Genomic DNA, 23,101 nt, shown 5'->3' with positions numbered 1-23,101 from the left:
TCCATTTAAGAATATAAAATTTTTGTAGGTTGCCTGTTCACTCTGATGGTAGTTTCTTTTGCTGTGCAGAAGCTCTTTAATTTAATTAGATCCCATTTGTCAATTTTGGCTTTTGTTGCCATTGCTTTTGGTGTTTTAGACATGAAGTCCTTGCCCATGCCTATGTCCTGAATGGTAATGCCTAGGTTTTCTTCTAGGGTTTTTATGGTTTTAGCTCTAACGTTTAACTCTTTAATCCATCTTGAATTGATATATGTATAAGGTGTAAGGAAGGGATCCAGTTTCAGCTTTCTACATATGGCTAGCCAGTTTTCCCAGCACCATTTATTAAATAGGGAATCCTTTCCCCATTGCTTGTTTTTCTCAGGTTTGTCAAAGATCAGATAGTTGTAGATATGCGGCGTTATTTCTGAGGGCTCTCTTCCGTTCCATTGATCTATATCTCTGTTTTGGTACCAGTACCATGCTGTTTTGGTTACTGTAGCCTTATAGTATAGTTTGAAGTCAGGTAGCATGATGCCTCCAGATTTCTTCTTTTGGCTTAGGATTGACTTGGCAATGCAGGCTCTTTTTTGGTTCCATATGAACTTTAAAGTAGTTTTTCCAATTCTGTGAAGAAAGTCATTGGTAGCTTGATGGGGATGGCATTGAATCTGTAAATTACCTTGGGTAGTATGGCCATTTTCACGATATTGATTCTTCCTACCCATGAGCATGAAATGTTCTTCCATTTGTTTGTATCCTCTTTCATTTCCTTGAGCAGTGGTTTGTAGTTCTCCTTGAAGAGGTCCTTCATGTCCCTTGTAAGTTGGATTCCTAGGTATTTGATTCTCTTTGAAGCAATTGTGAATGGGAATTCACTCATGATTTGGCTCTCTGTTTGTCTGTTGCTGGTGTATAAGAATGCTTGTTATTTTTGTACATTGATTTTGTATCCTGAGACTTGCTGAAGTTGCTTATCAGCTTAAGTAGATTTTGGGCTGAAACAATGGGGTTTTCTAGATATACAATCATGTCATCTGCAAACAGGGACAATTTGACTTCCTCTTTTCCTAATTGAATACCCTTTATTTCCTTCTCCTGCCTAATTGCCCTGGCCAGAACTTCCAACACTATGTTGAATAGGAGTGGTGAGAGACGGCATCCCTGTCTTGTGCCCGTTTTCAAAGGGAATGCTTCCAGTTTTTGCCCATTCAGTATGATATTGGCTGTGGGTTTGTCATAGATAGCTCTTATTATTTTGAGATATGTCCCATCAATACCTAATTTATTGAGAGTTTTTAGCATGAAGGGTTGTTGAATTTTTCAAAGGCCTTTTCTGCATCTATTGAGATAATCATGTGGTTTTTGTCTTTGGTTCTGTTTATATGCTGGATTACATTTATTGATTTGCGTATATTGAACCAGTCTTGCATCCCAGGGATGAAGCCTACTTGATCATGGTGGATAAGCTTTTTGATGTGCTGCTGGATGCAGTTTGCCCGTATTTTATTGAGGATTTTTGCATCAATGTTCATCAAGGATATTGGTCTAAAATTCTCTTTTTTGGTTGTGTCTCTGCCCGGCTTTGGTATCAGGATGATGCTGGCCTCATAAACTGAGTTAGGGAGGATTCCCTCTTTTTCTATTGATTGGAATAGTTTCAGAAGGAATGGTACCAGTTCCTCCTTGTACCTCGGGTAGAATTCGGCTGTGAATCCATCAGGTCCTGGACTCTTTTCTGTTGGTAAGCTATTGATTATTGCCACATTTTCAGCTCCTGTTATTGGTCTATTCAGAGATTCAACTTCTTCCTGGTTTAGTCTTGGGAGAGTGTATGTGTCGAGGAATTTATCCATTTCTTCTAGATTTTCTAGTTTATTTGCATAGAGTTGTTTGTAGTATTCTCTGATGGTAGTTTGTATTTCTGTTGGATCAGTGGTGATATCCCCTTTATCATTTTTTATTGCGTCTATTTGATTCTTCTCTCTTTTTTTCTTTATTAGTCTTGCTAGTGGTCTATCAATTTCGTTGATCCTTTCAAAAAACCAGCTCCTGCATTCATTAATTTTTTGAAGGGTTTTTTGTGTCTCTATTTCCTTCAGTTCTGCTCTGATTTTAGTTATTTCTTGCCTTCTGCTAGCTTTTGAATGTGTTTGCTCTTGCTTTTCTAGTTCTTTTAATTGTGATGTTAGGGTGTCAATTCTGGATCTTTCCTGCTTTCTCTTGTGGGCATTTAGTGCTATAAATTTCCCTCTACACACTGCTTTGAATGCGTCCCAGAGATTCTGGTATGTTGTGTCTTTGTTCTCATTGGTTTCAAAGAACATCTTTATTTCTGCCTTCATTTCATTATTTACCCAGTAGTCATTCAGGAGCAGGTTGTTCCGTTTCCATGTAGTTGAGCGGTTTTGAGTGAGTTTCTTAATCCTGAGTTCTAGTTTGATTGCACTGTGGTCTGAGAGATAGTTTGTTATAATTTCTGTTCTTTTACATTTGCTGAGGAGTGCTTTACTTCCAACTATGTGGTCAATTTTGGAATAGGTGTGGTGTGGTGCTGAAAAAAATGTATATTCTGTTGATTTGGGGTAGAGACTTCTGTAGATGTCTATTAGGTCCGCTTGGTGCAGAGCTGAGTTCAATTCCTGGGTATCCTTGTTAACTTTCTGTCTCGTTGATCTGTCTAATGTTGACAGTGGGGTGTTAAAGTCTCCCATTATTATTGTGTGGGAGTCTAAGTCTCTTTGTAGTTCACTAAGGACTTGCTTTATGAATCTGGGTGCTCCTGTATTGGGTGCATACATATTTAGGATAGTTAGCTCTTCTTGTTGAATTGATCCCTTTACCATTATGGAATGGCCTTCTTTGTCTCTTTTGATCTTTGTTGGTTTAAAGTCTGTTTTATCAGAGACTAGGATTGCAACTCCTGCCTTTTTTTGTTTTCCATTTGCTTGGTAGATCTTCCTCCATCCTTTTATTTTGAGCCTATGTGTGTCTCTGCACATGAGATGGGTTTCCTGAATACAGCACACTGATGGGTCTTGACTCTTTATCCAATTTACCAGTCTGTGTCTTTTAATTGGAGCATTTAGTCCATTTATATTTAAAGTTAATATTGTTATGTGTGAATTTGATCCTGTCATTATGATGTTAGCTGGTTATTTTGCTCATTAGTTGATGCAGTTTCTTCCTAGTCTCAGTGGTCTTTACATTTTGGCATGATTTTGCAGTGGCTGGTACCAGTTGTTCCTTTCCATGTTTAGTGCTTCCTTCAGGAGCTCTTTTAGGGCAGGCCTGGTAGTGACAAAATCTCTCAGCATTTGCTTGTCTGTAAAGGATTTTATTTCTCCTTCACTTATGAAGCTTAGTTTGGCTGGATATGAAATTCTGGGTTGAAAATTCTTTTCTTTAAGAATGTTGAATATTGGCCCCCACTCTCTTCTGGCTTGTAGAGTTTCTGCCGAGAGATCTGCTGTTAGTCTGATGGGCTTCCCTTTGAGGGTAACCCGACCTTTCTCTCTGGCTGCCCTTAACATTTTTTCCTTCATTTCAACTTTGGTGAATCTGACAATTATGTGTCTTGGAGTTGCTCTTCTCGAGGAGTATCTTTGTGGCATTCTCTGTATTTCCTGAATTTGAATGTTGGCCTGCCTTGCTAGATTGGGGAAGTTCTCCTGGATAATATCCTGCAGAGTGTTTTCCAACTTGGTTCCATTCTCCCCGTCACTTTCAGGTACACCAATCAGACGTAGATTTGGTCTTTTCACATAGTCCCATATTTCTTGGACGCTTTGCTCGTTTCTTTTTATTCTTTTTTCTCTAAACTTCCCTTCTCACTTCATTTCATTCATTTCATCTTCCATCGCTGATACCCTTTCTTCCAGTTGATCGCATCAGCTCCTGAGGCTTCTGCATTCTTCACATAGTTCTCGAGCCTTGGTTTTCAGCTCCATCAGCTCCTTTAAGCACTTCTCTGTATTGGTTATTCTAGTTATACATTCTTCTAAATTTTTTTCAAAGTTTTCAACTTCTTTGCCTTTGGTTTGAATTTCCTCCCGTAGCTTGGAGTAATTTGATCGTCTGAAGCCTTCTTCTCTCAGCTCGTCAAAGTCATTCTCCATCCAGCTTTGTTCCATTGCTGGTGAGGAACTGCGTTCCTTTGGAGGAGGAGAGGCGCTCTGATTTTTAGAGTTTCCAGTTTTTCTGCTCTGTTTTTTCCCCATCTTTGTGGTTTTATCTACTTTTGGTCTTTGATGATGGTGATGTACAGATGGGTTTTTGGTGTGGATGTCCTTTCTGTTTGTTAGTTTTCCTTCTAACAGACAGGACCCTCAGCTGCAGGTCTGTTGGAGTACCTGGCCTTATGAGGTGTCAGTGTGCCCCTGCTGGGGGGTGCCTCCCAGTTAGGCTGCTCTGGGGTCAGGGGTCAGGGACCCACTTGAGGAGGCAGTCTGCCCGTTCTCAGATCTCCAGCTGCGTGGTGGGAGAACCACTGCTCTCTTCAAAGCTGTCAGACAGGGACATTTAAGTCTGCAGAGGTTACTGCTGTCTTTTTGTTTGTCTGTACCCTGCCCCCAGAGGTGGAGCCTACAGAGGCAGGCAGGCCTCCTTGAGCTGTGGTGGGCTCCACCCAGTTCGAGCTTCCCGGAGGCTTTGCTTACCTAAGCAAGCCTGGGCAATGGCGGGTGCCCCTCCCCCAGCCTCGCTGCTGCCTTGCAGTTTGATCTCAGACTGCTGTGCTAGCAATCAGCGAGACTCCGTGGGCATAGTACCCTCCGAGTCAGGTGCGGGATATAATCTCCTGGTGAGCCGTTTTTTAAGCCCGTCAGAAAAGCGCAGTATTCGGGTGGGAGTGACCCGATTTTCCAGGTGCCGTCTGTCACCACTTTCTTTGACTAGGAAAGGGAACTCCCTGACCCCTTGTGCTTCCCGGGTGAGGCAATGCCTCGCCCTGCTTCGGCTCGCGCACGGTGCGTGCACCCACTGACCTGCACCCACTGTCTGGCACTCCCTAGTGAGATGAACCTGGTACCTCAGATGGAAATGCAGAAATCACCCGTCTTCTGCATCACTCTCGCTGGGAGCTGTAGACCGGAGCTGTTCCTATTCGGCCATCTTGGCTCCTCCTCTGAGTAAATTCTTTTTTTTATATATTTTTAATCTATATCATTATGCAGCTATTAAAAGTGATGTTTTCAAGAGTGCTAATGACCAAGAAAAACGCTTATGATGTAATCTAAATAAAGAAGAATTAAAAGTGAATTTACGTGATTTGAAGAAAAGTATAAAAAAATACAAAATGAACTATAATATAAACCATATTAACATCTTAGATATGTTTTATTAACTTTTTATCCTTCACACTTTTCAGTAGACTATAATATTTCTACAGCATGCATTAATTTTTAAGCTTATTTTATATATCATATTTATAAATTTATTAGATAATAAAAGTTGTTACTCTAAGGCTTATAGTGTTATTTGTTCCATCCTCATTTCTGATTCCTGGTTCCCAGAGCAATCACTGATGACTCTTTCAGATGTTTTCTCTGGTACTTGACTCCCCATTTCTAAATAACAAGCTTATACTGTTATATCTTGTTCTTTCAGATTTAGATAATATATCTTGGCTTCCTTCAGGAAAAATGAAGATTTCACTTTCTCACACCTCCACCCTCCCATTCACACCTCGCCTCCACCACATGCTCCCAAATTGATTAGCTCATAACTTTGGGTGTGATTCATATTATTGTTCACATTTATGTCTATGTAAATAGTGTCAAGAAAACCATGCAGTGCACTATGATTCCACTGCCTCCCATATAAACTTTGGGTTTTTTCCTAGAGTTAGTAATTGTTCATGTATTTGTTGCCTTAGTTTCTTATGCCTATCATTAATTCAGTCCCAATTTTACCAAAAGATCTCTAAAACTCTTCTTAGTACAGACAAATTCATCAGATGATCTGTCTGTTCCATTTTGTGTCTGCCTATATCCCTCCTGAAGCCCTCCAGGTCCTAGCTGGACATCCAGCTCTCTGTACCCACTATACTGTCATCCTGGGATTGCCTTTCACTGTCTCCCTGGGGATTCTCTGTGCCTGTTTCCTGATTCAAAACCCCTGTTTCTTGGATCCCATGCCTTCTGCTTTTGGGTTTACTCTCTTATTTGGGTGGTAGAGTTCATCTTCTGGCATCTTTGTGAGAAAGGGTATAGAGGAGGTAAATTTTCTGAGACCTAGCATATGTGAACACAACTTCATGCCATACTTCAGAGGGCAGTAAACTACAGCCCATGGGCCAAATCTGATCCATAGCCTATTTTCATTTATGTTGTGAGCTATGGGATGGTTTGCTTACATTTTTTAAATGGCTTTTAAAATTATGCAACAAAGCTTGTATGTGGCCCATAAAAACTGTATGTGGCCTGCAAAGCCTAAACTATTTACTATCTGTCCCGTAATGGAAAAAGCCTGCTGACACTTGTTCTAATTGATTGGTAGTTTGGCCAAATGTAGAATTAAGGTTGGAAATGATTTTCCTTTAACATTTTGAAGACTTCACTCCACTGTCTCCTGGATTCAAGACTTGCTGTTGAGAAATCTAATGCTATCCTGCTTTCCAGTTCTGTATGTTAAACCTCTGGTTTTCTCTTTTGAAACTTTCAGGACCTTCTCTTTAAACCTACTCATCTAAAATCTTATAATGTTTTGCCATTGTGTGAATCTTCTTTTATGCCAAATGTTGATTCTCAGAGGACCATTGATTCTGAAAATGTATGTCCTTCTAGTCTGGGAAAATAGAATGTCTTATTTATTTGATAATTTCTTCTGTTTTCCTGTTCTCTTTCAGAAATTTCTATTAGTTCACTGTGTACCTCCTATATTAAACCTCTAGTCTTTTCTTCTATTATACAATTCCTGCATACAATTCCTGCAAATCCTGCATACAATTTCGGCATTGCCTTTGTATCCTCCAAGTTCCTTTGCTCCTGGTGGCTGTTTTAGTCTCTGTCTTTCATGGTGAGCACCTTTCCAAAATTTGTCTCTTCCTAGACTGTCCACTCATGTTTGCAGATCAGGCCCTAAATGCAGGCTAGAAGCTCTGGACGTGAATGTAAAGCTGATAGACCTCATGGTTATATGGTCAGGCCCTAGGTTCAAGACCCCCAAATGTGTGTAGGTGTTGGTGTCTTTTCCTAGGTAGGTCTGTTCCCCAGAGAGACATTCTGGGAAACATACTTAATCCTTCTGTCTTAAAGATGTTACTTCCCCTCCCTCAGCTGTGCCTATATTTGAGAATAAAGGTTCTCTCTGGTCCAACCCAGGCAGAAAGTAGATATGCGCCCTTCTGCCACAATGGGAGGATAACGTAGGCGATTAGAGGCTGGGGTGGATCCAAGGACTCTTCATACAAACTCTCAACTGGCCCTCCTGTTTTCAGGCCCTCTGGCACCCCCACCTGGAGAGTTTCTTGGCTCCTCCGATTCCTGAGCCACTCTGGGCCTCTGCTACTGCACAGCTTGCCTCTTACTGCCTTTCCTGCATGCAGAAGACTCTGCTTGGTTTGTTATCAATTTTTATCAGCTCTCCAGTGTCCAAAATGTTTTGCATTTTCCCAACGATTGTCTCCTTTTGCACTCTCTTTGCCCTTATGATTTCATACTTTATTTATTCCTTTATTATCATTTTCTTAGTTTTCAGAGAGGGTAGAGATAAACAAGGAATTCTGTCTGTAAGGATGGTATATCTTCATTCTAACTAATGTGTTCGTCGTGTTACCCAGGACGAAAAGACAAGTTCATGTCCTTAAGGGGCACTCAGTGTCATGGGAAAGGCACAGGCAGATGAATCATTTTCATACAGGTGCTGTAATGGAGATGTGTCTGAGCAGCAGAGGGTCACAGGAGAAGTATCTGCATCTAGTGGGGGAGGGGCTGAGAGGGTCACTGGGATTGTGACCTAGAGCAGTGGGGAAGGGAAAAGGCTTGGACTTATCACCATTTGGAGGGCAAGAAGGAGTTTTACATCAAATTGTTATTTTTATTGACTCTCCTCTCCTGGGTGCTATAAAAAAGCATTGATTTCTCAATGCAGGGCCTGCCCTATCAAGATGAGCTAAACCATCACAGGTGACACCTGGGTATCCAACATGCCCAGCAGAGCTGCCTGGAGAGAGCCCTGCCCTTCCACCATTTTCTTCTATAAAACAGAAATTAATGTGAAGGTTAAGTGTATGTAAATTGCTCAAGAAAGTCAGCACCCAGCAGGAGTTAGTCCTCCCAACCCCCATTTCTTTTAAACAGGAAGAGAAAAAGAAGGAGCATGTATGTCCCATGTATAACATGAGCTCAGATGCACAGAAAGATAACTTACTTTGCTTTCTATAACATTCAACTTGATCTTAAGCCACCATTTCCATGAATTGTGAAAAAATATGCCACTTCAAGGGATTCCTGAAGTGGTAAACTTTTTAATTTTCAGCTTAGTCTTTTACAGGTTAGTTATTAATCAAGTGCATTTTTTCCTGCCTACCTCCCCAAGAGTGCATTAAGCATCCTGGATGGCTTAGCATCCTGGCTTCCAAAACAGGGCAGCTGCCCTCACTACTTTCTAGCCGAGGGATCTGTCCTTAATCTTAGGCACTGGCATCTATCCACTCTCGCTCCACTATTGAAGCCTCCTCAGCTTCTCTTGTCTCAGGCATTATATCCCTGTTGTCTGGACCTGTGCCTTGGCTCCCCCTGGTACTGTCAATGCCATAGTCCCTGGCTTTGGACTGTACTCCCTATACCCTGTATCTACCCGCTAGTAGCCCAGGCACCTGCTGACTGCTAATTCTCAGCCTCCTTCACTATTCCTCTCAAGGAGACTTAGAATTGCTGTGGATCTGTGCCATACCCTGCCAAAGCTGAAGGAGGCTGTTCTGAAGCTCTCTCTGCTATACACGCCACATGCCATTTCTATTCTGTCAGTGCCGTTGTGTATTGGCACAGGGCAATGCAAGGTGGTCTTCCAGAATTCCAGACGGGAAGCAAAATATAAACTCCACTGCTCTACCATTGCCAGATTTAACTGGGCATCTTAACTATGCCCTCCCAAACCCCAATACAAATTAGGTTTATCTCTGCAGGTTATGAGAGTATAGGGAGCAGGCCTAATGCCTGTCTAAACTGTCACCACAGACATTGTCTATCAGGCTTTTCTCTGCCCTTCTGCCCATTCTTCCACCTCACCTCACCCTCAGGCCAAAAAGGGCCTTTTGTTTTCATTTTCACTTTCTTTTCTTTTTACTGCTCTGTGGGCTTTAGTGAAACTGTGCACTCTGATTCCCCGGGTTTTCTGGTTCTTGATTATTTTAAGAGTAACTTTTGGAACTTAAATAAACCTTTTCTCTCTCAATATAGCCTGGCTCTTTTAAATGAAAGATTTAACCTTCACAAGCATTACCTCTGAAATGAGTTTCAAGAGCCAGTTGTGGGAGTCAAAAACTGAATATGACCTCCTTGCTCTCAGCTGGGTTCTGCCATCCCCTTGAAGGAGGGGGTACCTCAGCCCTCAGGAAGGAGAGCCTGGGCCTGCCAGGATTACCATGGATGGAAAATGCTTCCAGTTTCCAGGGGGGCATCCTACACTCTTAGGATCAACTTTTCCATTAAAACAACAAAAAGTGGTGGGTAGCACGTTTTCCACACTTCACCTTTTTTAAACTTTTATTTTGGGTTCGAGGGTACATGTGAAGGTTTGTTATGTAGATAAACTCATGTCTCAGGCGTCTATTGCACAGATTATTTCATCACCCAGGTATTAAGCTTGGTGCCCATTAGTTATTTTCTCTGCTTCTCTCACTCTCCACCCTCCACCCTCAAGTAGAACCCAGTGTGTACTGGTCCCTTCTTTGTGATCATGAGTTCTCATCATTAGCTTCCACTTAGAAGTGAGAACATGCAGTATTGGTTTTCTGTTCTGCTTCTCTTTAGCAAACTTCACTATTAAAGCTAAAAAGCTGAGAGATAAACACCTGGAACCAGAGAGGTTAGCAGGCTATGGGAGCACCAGAGCCACTGGTGCCCTATTGAGCACTTGCCAGAACGGCTCACTTAAGCTTTGAATCAGCAGCCATGCAAGTCGGGAAGAACAGAATTCAGACTGGATCCCTTCCAAGCTGAGAGGCCTCAGAGTTGACTTCCCCTACATTCAGCTGAACCCACAAGGAGCTATACCCTCAGGGGTAAGGTAAACTAGATCTTAATTCACCTTTTCCCCCTAATCCTAGAGAACTTCTGAGAAGCCTTAGTGCTTTAGTGCTGAGACAAGCAAAAGAGGAAAAGTGAAAGAATAAAATATCCCTAGGAAGAAGCAGCCACACATGAGTCCTTGCTCAGATTTGAAACTCCCATCCTGGGTTAGCCAAAAAAACTCAAGCCAGGAATTTGATTTCAGGTTATTCATGAGTTTTAATAATTCTAGGTGCCTGGCAAAAGCAAATATGAAGTGTCTCTGGAATATCTATCTTAGATCTGGAGGATCTTTCACTAATAACTGCTCAGGAGCACTCACCAGAAAACATTCAAAAATAACTAGGCACAAAAGAAAACAATATGACTAAGAACTATCAGAAAAAACAGACAACAGAAATAACCTGTACAGACTTTGAAACTGGCATTGTATGATACAGATTTTAAAAGTAGTATTTATATCTAAAGAAAAAAGAAACTATAGAAAGTCACCAGATTTGATGAAAAACTCATCAGAATTTCTAGAAATTATCACCAAAATAAACAAAATTAAAAGTTCATTGAAAGCCCATTAAATGTGTGCACACCAAAAACAGGACCCCAAAATACATGGAGTAGAAACTGATAGAGCTGAAAGGCAAAATAGACAAATTCGCAATTATAGTTAGAGATTTCAACACCCCACAATTGCCAATTACTACTGCTAGACAGAACTACTGGACAGAAAATCAGCAAGGATATAGAAATAAAGATACTCAACAACAGCATCAAATTGATGTGTAACAGAACTCTCCATCATCCAACAACAGCAGAATATATATTTTTTTCAAGCACCTATGGAATATTCACTAAGATAGGTCATATTCTGAGCTATAAAACAATCCTGAAAATGTATGAAACAAAAGTTGAAAGTACTAAAAAGAAAAACGGAAAATCCACAATCATAGTGAGAGATTTTAACATGCCTCTGTTTATAACTAATAAAAGAGGCAGACAAAAAAATCAGAACATAGATTTAAGCAAAACAATTAGTAATCTTGACTGAATGGACAGAACATTACATTTGACAACCATAGAATATGCATTCTTTTTAAGCACACGTAGGACATTTACCAAAACTCACCATATACTAGGACATCAAATATCAACACATTTCACAAGATTGAATCAATATAGAGTATATTCTCTGACTGCAGTGCAACTAAGCTAGAAATCAATAACAAAAGATAACCAAAAATCACAATATGTTTGGTAATTAAGAAAAATACTTCTAAATAAGTCATGGATCAAAACAGACATCATAATGGAAATTAGAAAATGCTTTGAACTGAATGATCATGAAAACACTACATATCAAAATTTGTGGGATTGCTTAGAGGGCAATTTTATAGCCTGAACTGTATATAGTAGGAAGTAAGGATGTGAGGGTGATCTGGCTGAGACATCTGTCACCCCATTGATTGCCAGAGTTGATTCGGCTGATCTGGCTGCCTAGACGGGTTCCCCTTCCTCCCTCACCGCTCCATGTGCATCCCTCCCAAAGCTGCGTGCTCGGCTGAAGAGGATGACCATCCCCGATAGAGGAGGACCGGTCTTCAGTCAAGGGTATACAAGTAGCTGCACTCCTCTGCTAGAACCTCCAAACAAGTTCTCAAGGAAAGAAGGCAGACTGCAAATTAATTAGTTAGGCATACATCACAAGAAGTTAGAAAAAGAATAGCAAAATAACACCAATAGAGTAGAAGGATAGAATTATTTAAAATAAGACCAGAAATTAGTGAAACAGAAAGCAAACCTTCAGTAGAGAAAACCAATATGCCAGAAGTTGGTTCTTTGAAAAGAACCAACTAATGAAATGACAAGCCTCTAGCAATATTGCCCAAGGAAAAACAAAGAAGTCACAACCAACGTTAGGAATGAAAATGGGCATCACTGCAGATGGTACAGATAAAAGACATTAAACAGATAAAAGAATATCATACCGTCTGGTCCGTGCGCGATCACGGCCCGGCGCGTGGCTCGGGCTTGGGCAGAGCTGGAGACGCGTGGAGCTGTTCGAGGACTCGCAGTGCACATATGATATGTGTTTTAGAAATAGCTGTTAAACTTTTGTTTGAATGAAGAATGTCTCTCAATCCACCTATATTTCTCAAACGAAGTGAAGAAAATAATTCAAACTTTGTGGAAACAAAGCAGTCACAAACTACTTCCATAGCTTCAGAAGATCCCCTTCAAAACTTATGTTTAGCATCTCAAGAAGTTCTTCAAAAAGCTCAGCAAAGTGGGAGATCAAAATGTCTCAAATGTGGTGGTTCCAGAATGTTCTACTGCTCTACATGTTACATTCCAGTTGAAAATGTACCTATTGAACAGATTCCACTTGTGAAACTTCCATTGAAGATTGACATCATTAAACATCCAAATGAAACAGATGGTAAAAGTACTGCTATACATGCAAAACTCTTAGCACCTGAATTTGCAAACATTTACACGTATTCTTGTATTCCAGAATATGAAGAAAAGGACCATGAAGTTGCACTTGTTTTTCCTGGACCTCAGTCTATCTCAATAAAAGATATTTCTTTTCATCTGCAAAAAAGGATTCAAAATAATGTTAGCAGCAAAAATGATGACCCTGACAAGTCATCTTTTAAACGCAAAAGAACTGAAGAACAAGCGTTCTGTGATTTGAATGACAGCAAGTGCAAAGGCACAACACTGAAAAAAATTATATTTATAGATAGCACCTGGAACCAAACAAACAAAATATTCACTGATGAGCGACTTCAAGGTAAAAAATATATATATATTTTTGGACTGCTCCTCCCTCCGACTTATTTTGAAAAAACTTCAAACTTACAGATAATTTGAAAGAAGAGTTGCATTGAATACCTATATATTTTGCCACATTTACTTTATTTCTCTATTTCTCTTTATTATATATGTGAGCGTGTATTTATATATTATATATATTTTTTGTTGACCAATTGAAAGTAAGTTTCAGGCTTTGTAACACTTCACCCTTAAATATTAAGTGTACATTTTCTTTTCTTTTTTTTTTTTTTTTTTTGAGACAGTCCCACTCTGTTGCCCAGGCTGGAGTGCAATGGTGCAATCTTGACTCACTGCAACCTCCTCCTCCTGGGTTCAAGTGATCCACCCACCTCAGCCTCCCAAGTAGCTGGGATTACAGGTGCCCACCACCACACCTGCCTAAATTTTGTATTTTTAGCAGAGACGGGGATTTGCCATGTTGGCCAGGCTGCTCTCAAATTCCTGACCTCAGGTGATCCTCCTGCCTTGGCCTCCCAAAGTGCTGGGATTACAGGCATGAGCTATCATGTCCGGCCTAAATGTACATTTTCTAAGAATAAGAATATTCTCTTATATTAATAAAGAATGACATCTCTTTTATAAACACCCCAATGGTGAACACATTTACTAAGAAGTTAGATCTTCTCTTTTGTTTTTTGCCTTACATGTGGTTTTTTTTGTTTTGTTTTGTTTTGTTTTGTTTGTTTGTTTTTTTGAGAGGGAGTCTTGCTCTGTTGCCTAGGCTCACAGTGGCGTAATCTCGGCTCACTGCAACCTCTGCCTCCTGGGCTCAGGCGATTCTCCTGCCTCAGCCTTGCTAGCAGCTAGGATTACAGGCACACACCATTATGCCCAGCTAATTTTTTTGTATTTTCATAGAGACAGGTTTCACCATGTTGGCCAGGCTGGTTTCAAACTCCTAACCTCAGGTGATCCCCCCACCCCGGCCTCCCAAAGTGCTGGGATTACAGGCATGAGCCACCGCACCCAGCCTGCCTTAGAGTTTTTAAAAATAACTTTATTGAGGAAGAATTAACATATAATAAACTACGTATGTTTCAAGAGTAGTAAAGTTTTCTCATATGTGTACAGCCGTGAGACCATCACTACAAGTTAGAAAATGAACCTATCCAACCCCTGCCAAAGTTTCTGCCTGACTTTTATGATCTTTCTCATCCAGCTTTCCCCACAGCACATTTCCACGCTCTCCAACCCCATCTCTAATCAATGATCTATATCTACTTATTATAGATTAGGCACATTTTCTGGAATATTATATAAATTGAATCATATAGTATGTACTCTTTTCCTTTTTTTGGTTTGGCTTTCTCACACAAAATAAATAACTTGACACTCATTTTTGTTGTAGCATATATCCATAGGTCATACATTTATTGCCAAGTAGTATTTCGCTGTATGGATATGCTACAATTAGTGTTATCTGTTTATCTGTTGATGGACATTTACACTACTTGTTTCCCATTTTCTACTATTTCAAATAAAGTTGCTATGACACTTGTGTAAAAAAAAAAAAAGATGTTCTCCTGTATAATAAATACAGTACCATTATCACTCCTAAGAAAATTAATGAAAATTACATAATATCATCTAATATACTGTCCATATTCAAATTTCCCTAATTGACCCAAAAATACCTTTTGTAGCTTCCCCCCATATAGCATTTAAACTCATCACAATTTGGTTATTCTGTATCTTTAGTCTCTTTTAATCTAGAGTAGTCCTGTTTTTGTTTTTCATGACTTAGACTTTTGTGAAGAGGACAGGTCAATTGTCTGAATGTTTCATTGTGATTAGTTCCAGTCTAAATATGTTGGCTAGGATACTTACAGGTAAGGATAAATCCAGAGTTGTCTATGTCTAGTTTATAGCTATTGTTTGGGTATAATTATTAATAACATGTAATTTCACTCTCAGAAATGAACCTTTTAGCTGATAAATTGTATGGTTAACCAATTCATAGGTGAATTCATACTTTATTGCTGTATCAAATTAGGATGCACACAATGCAAATTGTTCTATTATTTGTGATAACCTTCATTGCTTGATTAAAGCGGTGATTGCCAAAAAAAAAAAAGAATATCACAACTAACTTTATGCCAGTAAATTTCAAATTTTAGATATGATGAATAAAATCCTGGAAAATGTAAGTTGCCAAAATCATAATGAAGAAGTGAAATTCTGAATTATAATCATTAAGGAAATTAAATCAGTAGTCAAAAATTTGACTACTGAGTCTACTCCCACTCAGGATGAGGCACTGGAGATATTTAGCACCTGCCTGAATTCGGGCTGCCAGGTGGCGAGCGTCTGTCTGTATGTGCAACACCACTGCTCTCTCTTATGTAGGAATGTACCAGGTCATCCAGGGTATCATCTCTCCTGTCAGTGACAACACAAATTAAACTCTAGCCTCACAAAACTTCACTGGTGAGTTCTACAAAACACTCAAAAAAAAAATGTTATTTCAGGCTGGGCACGGTGGCTCATGGCTGTAATCCCAGCACTTTGGGAGGCCGAGATGGGTGGATCACTTGAGGTCAGGGGTTGGAGACCAGCCTAGCCAACATGGCAAAACCCTGTCTCTACTAAAAATTAAAAAATTGGTCGGGCATGGTGGCGCATGCCTATAGTCTCAGCTACTCGGGAGGCTGAGGCAGGAGAATTGCTTGAACCCAGGAGGTGGAGGTTGCAGTGAGCTGAGATTGCACCACTGCACTCCAGCCTGGGTGACAGAGCAAGACTCTGTCTCAAAAAGAAAGTTATTTCAGTCCTAACACACAAGATCTCTTACAGCATAGAAAGAGAGAACTCTGCAACGCTTTTTATGAGGCTAGCACAACCTTGATACCAAAATCTGATTAGGACAGTGAGAGAAAGGAAAATTATAGACCTGTCTTACTACCTAAAAAACAAATTAGCAAAGTGAACCCACCAATACACAAGAAAGGTAATATATCTTGGCCAAATAGGGCTTATCTCAGGAATGCAGTGTTAGTTTAGGATTAGAAAATTAATCAATGCAATTTACCATATTAACTGAGTAAAGGAGAAAAAAAATCACACAATCAAGAGTTGCAGAAAAGTCATTTAATAAAATTCAACATTCATTTATGGCAGGCACTCTTAAACTAGGAATAACAGGGAATGTCTCAAAATAACATTTGTCAAGATAGACTAGGCTAGCTGCAATAATAAATCCTCCAGTTTTAGGAGCTTAACACACAAAACTTTATCTCTCCCCAGATGAATCCCATGTGGTTTAGACGATCTACAGGGCAGTTATCATGGTTAGTGAGCACAGTCCATGTCTATTTCAAAGTACGCTTTCCCATTCCATCAGCAGCACATTCCTCCCAGGTCAGTGGTGGCCTGTGCGACTAGTCCATCTACAGCCAATACCCACCAACCCTGGTTCACGCTAAAATCCCATCCCTTTGTCCTTCATCCTCAAAATCCCCATTTGGGCTAAGAAACTATATATAATTTTCATCCTCACATAGAGGGCAAAAATAGTGCCCCTGTTAATTCCTATAGAAGGGGAAGTCATGCTGTTCCTCAACTATATCCTGATCCTAACTGTCCTCACTGCTGTATGGGACCCTTGCCTGAGCGCCACCCTCACAGCCTTTGTCTCAGCAGAGAAGCCTTTCTCTCAGTGCTACCCGGGTTGTAGAAGGCTCTAGAGGAGAAGCACATGTTCACTAAGGTAGTGCCTTTACCCTTGCCTAAGGGAGCTACCCTTTCTCCCCCATGAGAGAATGCCAGAGTCTACTACCACTCAGGATGAGGCACTGGAGACATTTAGCACCTGCCTGAATTCAGGCTGCCAGGTGGTGAGCATCTGTCTGTATGTGCAACACCACTGCTCTCTCTTACCTAGGAATGTACCAGGTCATCCAGGGTATCATCTCTCCTGTCAACGACACCTATGGGAAGAAAGACCTCGCAGCTTCTCATCACCGAGTGGCCATGGCCCGGCTGGCCCTGCAGACATCCGACTGGATCCGGGTGGACCCCTGGGAGAGTGAGCAGGCACAGTGGATGGAGACAGTGAAGGTGCTGAGGTAATGGTAGTCACTCTCCTGTGTGATGACCAGGGGCCACGGGAGATGTCTGCAGAGCCTACAGGGTAAAAGGTAGGGCTTTTACCCTGTGGGGCTAGGTTTCTGCCAGACCTTCTCAGCAAATATCCAAGAAGCAGTTTCTATTTAGCAGGAGAGAGATCAACAGATTCACATTCTCAGAGAGGTCCCTGAGCAGAAAAATTACAAAACACTGTACTTTCAAATGCACTTTGTGGAAACACCCAACCTTATTTCAGACGATGGTAGCACTGGGGTCTAGTGCCACCACTTAGTAGCTGTGTGACTTTGAGCAAGTGATCTGAAGCCTCTGAGACATATTTCTCACTTGCAAAATGGAGACAACAAAACCGAATGAGGATTTTTTATATGTAAATAACTTTCCTGACCCAGAACTACATAATAATATTTAGTAGGTGGGACCTTTTGTTATTTTTATCATTGTCTAAGTTGAAAACTACATCTATAGAATAAGCTGTCTTTTTTAATTGTACAATTCCTGGGTTCTGTAAACCCAGACTTTTATGTGAAATAGAAAAAAAGACTATAAATCTAGAAACAGTTACTCTGGATTATTTTTTCTTCTGGAATTTCTATTTGTATTCAGCATAAGTAATAAAACTGTTTAAAACCCCAAGCCAGCCCTGCATGTTAGGGCAGTGGGTCACTAGCTTGTGTCTGCAGACTTTAAGGGGGAATTGCCAGAGAAGCAGGAAGTCCCACCTCTCCTGGCTGTTGGGATTGTGAGTATGGCCTGCCTCATCACTAATGACAACCAGCTCTGCTGGAAGGGATTGCAAATTGCTGTGTCTTTTGTCTATTTAGAACCACTAGGATTGGCAGGAAATGGGAGGCAAAGGGACAAGGTGGAATGACTGACAGGCCTGTTCATAATGTGTTTTAGTTTTCATTTTTAACTTGTCTTCAAAATCACTTGGGAGAAAAAGATTTACCTTTTTAGTAGAGGTAATCATTTAGTTTTTATATCCTGGTTCTTATTACTTACCTTTTACTGTGGAAAGAACCAGCCAGAAGCATTCAGCAGTTACAGTGTTGTTTCAGAACCTGTTGCCAAATTAAAAGGAAAGCCATTATAAAATAATTGTTATGACACATGCTCTTCTTTATTTTTTAATGACCCATTAGTATAAACAAAGACCCTTATATTGAAAATTATATAAGGAATAAATTGACACCTAGATCATCCCTTTAGAATGAGTCATGCAGTCATTTCTCATTTATCTAGGCTAAGAGAGGGGGAATAGAAGCAAGAGAATAGATCATCCAACAAGTAATTTAGCTTTAATATGTAGGCAGAAACAGACGCTTTCTCCTCCACCCAGTGAGAAGCACTGTAGCCTAGGACACAGGTTTTAGAGCAAAATTTACTAGCTGAATTACTTGATATAAGTGATTTAGCCTCCCTGAGTCTCAATTTCTCACCTAATAAAATGGAAATGACATCACCCACTCCACTAGGATTCCGTGTGAATTAAATGAGATGATGTAGGCAAAACACCTGGTTTATGGTAGGTACTTAATAATGTTAGCTACCTTCCCTGAATCCCTAATGCTGGCCCATAATTTGTCCTCAAAACAGATAAGCCATTCATGGATAAATAGGAGTTGACCATAGTACTATTTACGATTACTTGTGCTTCTGCTGCAAAATACAGGAGTGAGCTAAGATTGTACTGAACGCATTCATTTTCTTTTTAATTTTTTTTTTTGAGATAGGGTCTCAAAAAAAGCTCCATGGTGATTCCAATACATGGCTAGCCCACCACTTCAGCTGCCAAGTTTATTAATTAAGCTCTGTTGCCCAGGCTGGAGTGCAGTGGCATGATCTCGGCTCACTGCAACCTCCACCTCCTGGGTTCAAGCAATTCTCCTGCCTCAGCCTCCCAAGTAGCTGGGATTACAGGCACACACCACCATGCCCAGCTAATTTTTTGTATTTTTAGTAGAGACGGGGGTTCACCATGTTGGCCAGGCTGGTCTCCAACTCCGACCTCAGGCGATCCACCTACCTCAGCCTCCCAAAGTGCTGGGATTACAGGCATCAGTCACCACACCAGGCCTCTTTTTAATTTTTTTTAAATAACTCCTTCATTCCTGTGTTGCTCAGTGTTAGCTTGCACACTGGAATCACCCAGGGAGCTTTTAAAAGTACCCATGTCATTGGTCTGGGTTGGGGCATCAGGATTTTTAAAAGCTACCTGGTGATTCAATATATGGCTAGCTCACAGCTTCAGCTGCCAAGTATATGAATTAAGCTTATGATCAGTACCAAGATGCATCCAAACCAGTGGTCTCAACTCTGGCTGCAGAAATCACTTAATAAGCTTTTTTAAATGCTCACCTCCTCCCACCCACCCCAGAGATTTTGATTTGTCAGGGGTGGGCTCTAAACATTGCTATTTTCATAAAGGTTCCCAGATGTATTTTGTGCAACCAAAATTGAGAATCACTGTTACAGTCAACACAGTTTTATCAAATGCTGATTAAGATTTTTAAAATTATTATTTGGAGTAAGTTTCATCTCCAAAATGTACCAATTGCATTTGTGTTTGATTACTAACACTTTCCGAAAATTATCAAAATCGAAGTTTTTTAAGACTGAAAATCCAGTTATAATTGTAAAGTCAGGTGGTTTTAGAAGCATGGTAGAAATCCACCCCATCTTTTGCTCCATTTAGTGTCCTCTTGATAAAGTCCATAGTGAATCTGCATCATAGTGACATAGTAACAAACATCTCTATGATGTAAATTCACTGTAGAGCTTATTGAAGATTCCTTCTTTCCCTATAAGATAGTTTGTTCTTTGCAGACATGATCTTGTGTTGTCCTCATTTTACAGATAAAGAAACTGAGGCTCAGAGAGGCTACGTTAATCACAGTCACACACAAATAGGACGTGGAGCTCCCATCTGTGGAGCTCTGAAGCCATGCTTATGGCCATCTTCAAAACAGGGATCTGCAGGCTGGGAACATGATGTGGCTGGCTTTACACCTCCCACAGTTGCCCTCCAGTCTTTCCTGAAGACCAGTGGGACTGCTGAGGACACCAAGAACATGCCCCCAGGGTCAATCCACAGGCCCAAGGTACCACTCAGGCAGGCAGCAAGAAGCAGTAATGGTCATGCCCCATAGAGGTGCAGTGGAAGTCCCTGGCAAATGCATGTTGTATTGGAAGTAATTATTTCCACAACAAAGTTCAGAGATCCAGCTAATATTCAAAGTAGGGTCAACCTGAACTAGGACCTTCAAGGTAAGTAAAATGAGAATCACCACCACCTTTTACTAATCACCCTCTATGTGTGCCAAGCTCTTTCATGTATATCTAGTAAGCTCAGCAACTCCAAGAGGTAGGTGGGTTTAGCCCTATTTTATATATAAGGACATGGAGATTCAGAAAGGGTTGTAAAATACTTCAAGTCCTACAGTTAGAAAGTGGAGGTGAGACTCAATCTACTTCAGTCTGATGTGAGAGCCCATGCCAATCCAAGGGTGAATCCTCAGAAATAAAGTTTACCAAAATCAAAGCAGTAAAATGATAATGAAAACACTGAGTCCAGCCAGGCTCTAAGAAGACTCTGCTGAGTCTCTGAGATGATCTAGAAGGGCTTTGAACCAGGTTAAATGTATTCATTCATCCACTCCTTCCAACATTCCTGAATTCAGCAGAATTAAGGAGCATTTTCATGGGTGCTAGGAATATAAAGATGAATTCCGTGGGGTCCCTTTTCACAATCTGGTGGGAAGATAGACTAAGATAATGATAATAACAGCTAACACTTATTGGGCTCTTTCTGTGTATGGGCTGGTGCTAAGCGTTTCAATTAATCCTCACAACAGCTTTCTGGGGTAGGTTCTGCCGTTATCCCTCATTCTCTAGATGAGGAAACTAGAGACACCAAGACTCCAGAGCTACTAGTTAGAGCCAGAATTCCAACCCAGTCTAATTCTAGAACTTAACACTGAGCTGCCTCCCAATTATAATCAGCAGCAGGCCACTTCCCCAGCATTTGGCAAGGTGGAAGCAATTTTTCATTCATGATCTTGTGATACTCAGTGTAGATAAGGCCAGCATTAACTTTCATGACCAATTTACAGATGAGGTCCACGTGGCTCTGAGAGTATCAATGCTACAGGGTGTCAGGGTCATTCAGCAAAAAAGCCTGAACTTAAACCCACCCACTCTGGCTGAAAAGCATATGCTTTTCCCACCAGGCACTACTGCCCCCTAAATACAGTTCTAGTAAATGCATAATACAGGAAGTGGAAGTTGGAAGATCAAATTGATACAAGAAGGGGTGTATAATGGTTGCCTGTGTTTGACAAAAGCATATATAAGTATCTCATGATTTGCAGAAGATAGATTGCTAAAGAAGGCAGGCATGCCAAATTTGTGAAAGTCTAATCATATTTGAAATGCCCAGTGCACTTTGTGTGTATTAACCCCTTTAATCTTCATAACCACCCATCAGAGGTGGGCACTGTCATAATTCCTCACTGGCAGTTGCAGCACCATCCACATAGAGACTTGAAATCACCCACCCAGGGTCACACAGCCAGCTGGTGGAGGAGCTGAGATTCAACCCAGGCCATCTGGCTGCAAGCCCTGGCTCTTGGCCATCACCCTATTGCCTTCTAAAGTACTAGTTTCTAATGAGAGCAGGCAGCTTTTCTGGGAGCTAGCTGTGGGCCATGCACTGTGCCAGTGCTTCATGTGCATGGCTCATTCACCTTCACAAGAGCCTAAAAGTAGGTGTTGTTATCCCTGCTTCTCAAATGAAAATGTGTCTTGAATTCAAGTCTGTCTGATTGTAATAGCCCATGTCCTTAACCCCTACTCAGCAGTGACTCCTTTTTTTTTTTTGAGAAATATTGAAGAAAATGTTAAAAGAATAGAAATGTACTAATTTCCCTGACTTCACCCATGTCACATGGAAAGTAGTGGACTGTCTTGGACAGGACTCTCCATGAAGACCCCATGGCTTTCTGTCCCAGCTCCTGGCAATGCCTGCCACAGAGTAGGCCCTCAACAGATATTTGTGGAATGAGTGAACTAAAGTAGATAAAAGCAGGCTGAGACAAAATCTGAAAATCTCTGGGTGGCTTTGAGGGCTGGAGGACAGACATACCCTGAGCCCATATGTTTACAACACAGGCATCATCACAGTGAACTGCTCAGATCTCCACCCCAGATGGAAGGCCCAGACCATGGCAAGGCACTCTTCTCGACCCCTGCAGGTGGGTGCTGACCCTCTTGTCTGTAGGAGAATGAGATGTCAGGGATTCTGTGAGAACCGAAGGGGGTAGGGGTGGTCACAGCTGCAGAGGACTGGAGTCCAACCCTCTGGGCACAGATAAGGAATTTAAGGCCTGCCTGGCTGGGATGACACTTCTGAGGTTGAAGTTCAGATTAGACAATCTGCCACCACCCCCTGTAAATTGCTCTGCTAATTTGGGGTTTTTTTGCCCCAAAGAAGTTTACCTACCCTTGTGACTTGTTCTAATGACATGGATTATAGTCAGGGTCACACAGGGATAAACTGATGAGTGCTGCTGGGTTTCTTTTAAAAGCCTTAGCCTTTTTGAACGTAAAATATGCCATTATACAACTTGAACAAAGAGACTAAGACTTTATTTATAGCAGAATTACTCAATGGTTCACTCAAAAGAGGAAACCTATTTTTAAGGGAATTTAAAGTTGGTTTGGATTATCCTCTTAATTTGTAAGCCTAGATGTGTAAGCCAGGAAGTGTTGTCATTTCCTGGTGTTTGAGAAAACCTTGTTGGCTGTGATTTCACAGTATGAGCTGCCCTGGTGTCAAGGGCAAAATGCATAACGCTCTCATGCAAATAAGCAGAAGCACCATGCAGCGGTGGGCATGCAGATTCCAGCAGGTCATCTGCAGAATTTCCTACGGCAGGGTCTCCCGACTTTGGTTGGTGGAACACTGC

The 23,101-nt window shown here is 41.0% G+C and overlaps 1 protein-coding gene across 25 annotated transcripts in view; it reads left to right on the top strand.

The window, feature by feature from the left end:
• NMNAT3 (nicotinamide nucleotide adenylyltransferase 3) overlaps window positions 1-23,101 on the top strand; it is a 117,799-nt gene that overhangs the window by 82,020 nt on the left and 12,678 nt on the right. For 15 of the 25 annotated variants that reach the window (XM_009446557.4, XM_009446559.3, XM_054681102.1 and 12 more), the window contains 2 exons: window positions 16,930-17,113; window positions 22,305-22,387. The exons of 2 other annotated variants lie outside the window; for them this stretch is intronic. In XM_009446557.4, coding sequence (XP_009444832.1) covers window positions 16,930-17,113; window positions 22,305-22,387 — 267 coding nt within the window. Of the gene's footprint in view, window positions 1-12,723; window positions 13,006-15,443; window positions 15,477-16,929; window positions 17,114-22,304; window positions 22,388-23,101 lie in introns of those variants that run through there. 8 more of the 25 variants (XM_054681110.2, XM_054681107.1, XM_054681111.1 and 5 more) reach the window with 3 other exon arrangements.

This window comes from Pan troglodytes, chromosome 2 (assembly GCF_028858775.2).
Source record: "Pan troglodytes isolate AG18354 chromosome 2, NHGRI_mPanTro3-v2.0_pri, whole genome shotgun sequence".
NCBI classification, from domain to species: domain Eukaryota; kingdom Metazoa; phylum Chordata; class Mammalia; order Primates; family Hominidae; genus Pan; species Pan troglodytes.
The sequence above is the reverse complement of the archived record's forward strand: the minus strand, read 5'-3'. Positions and strand labels throughout refer to the sequence as shown.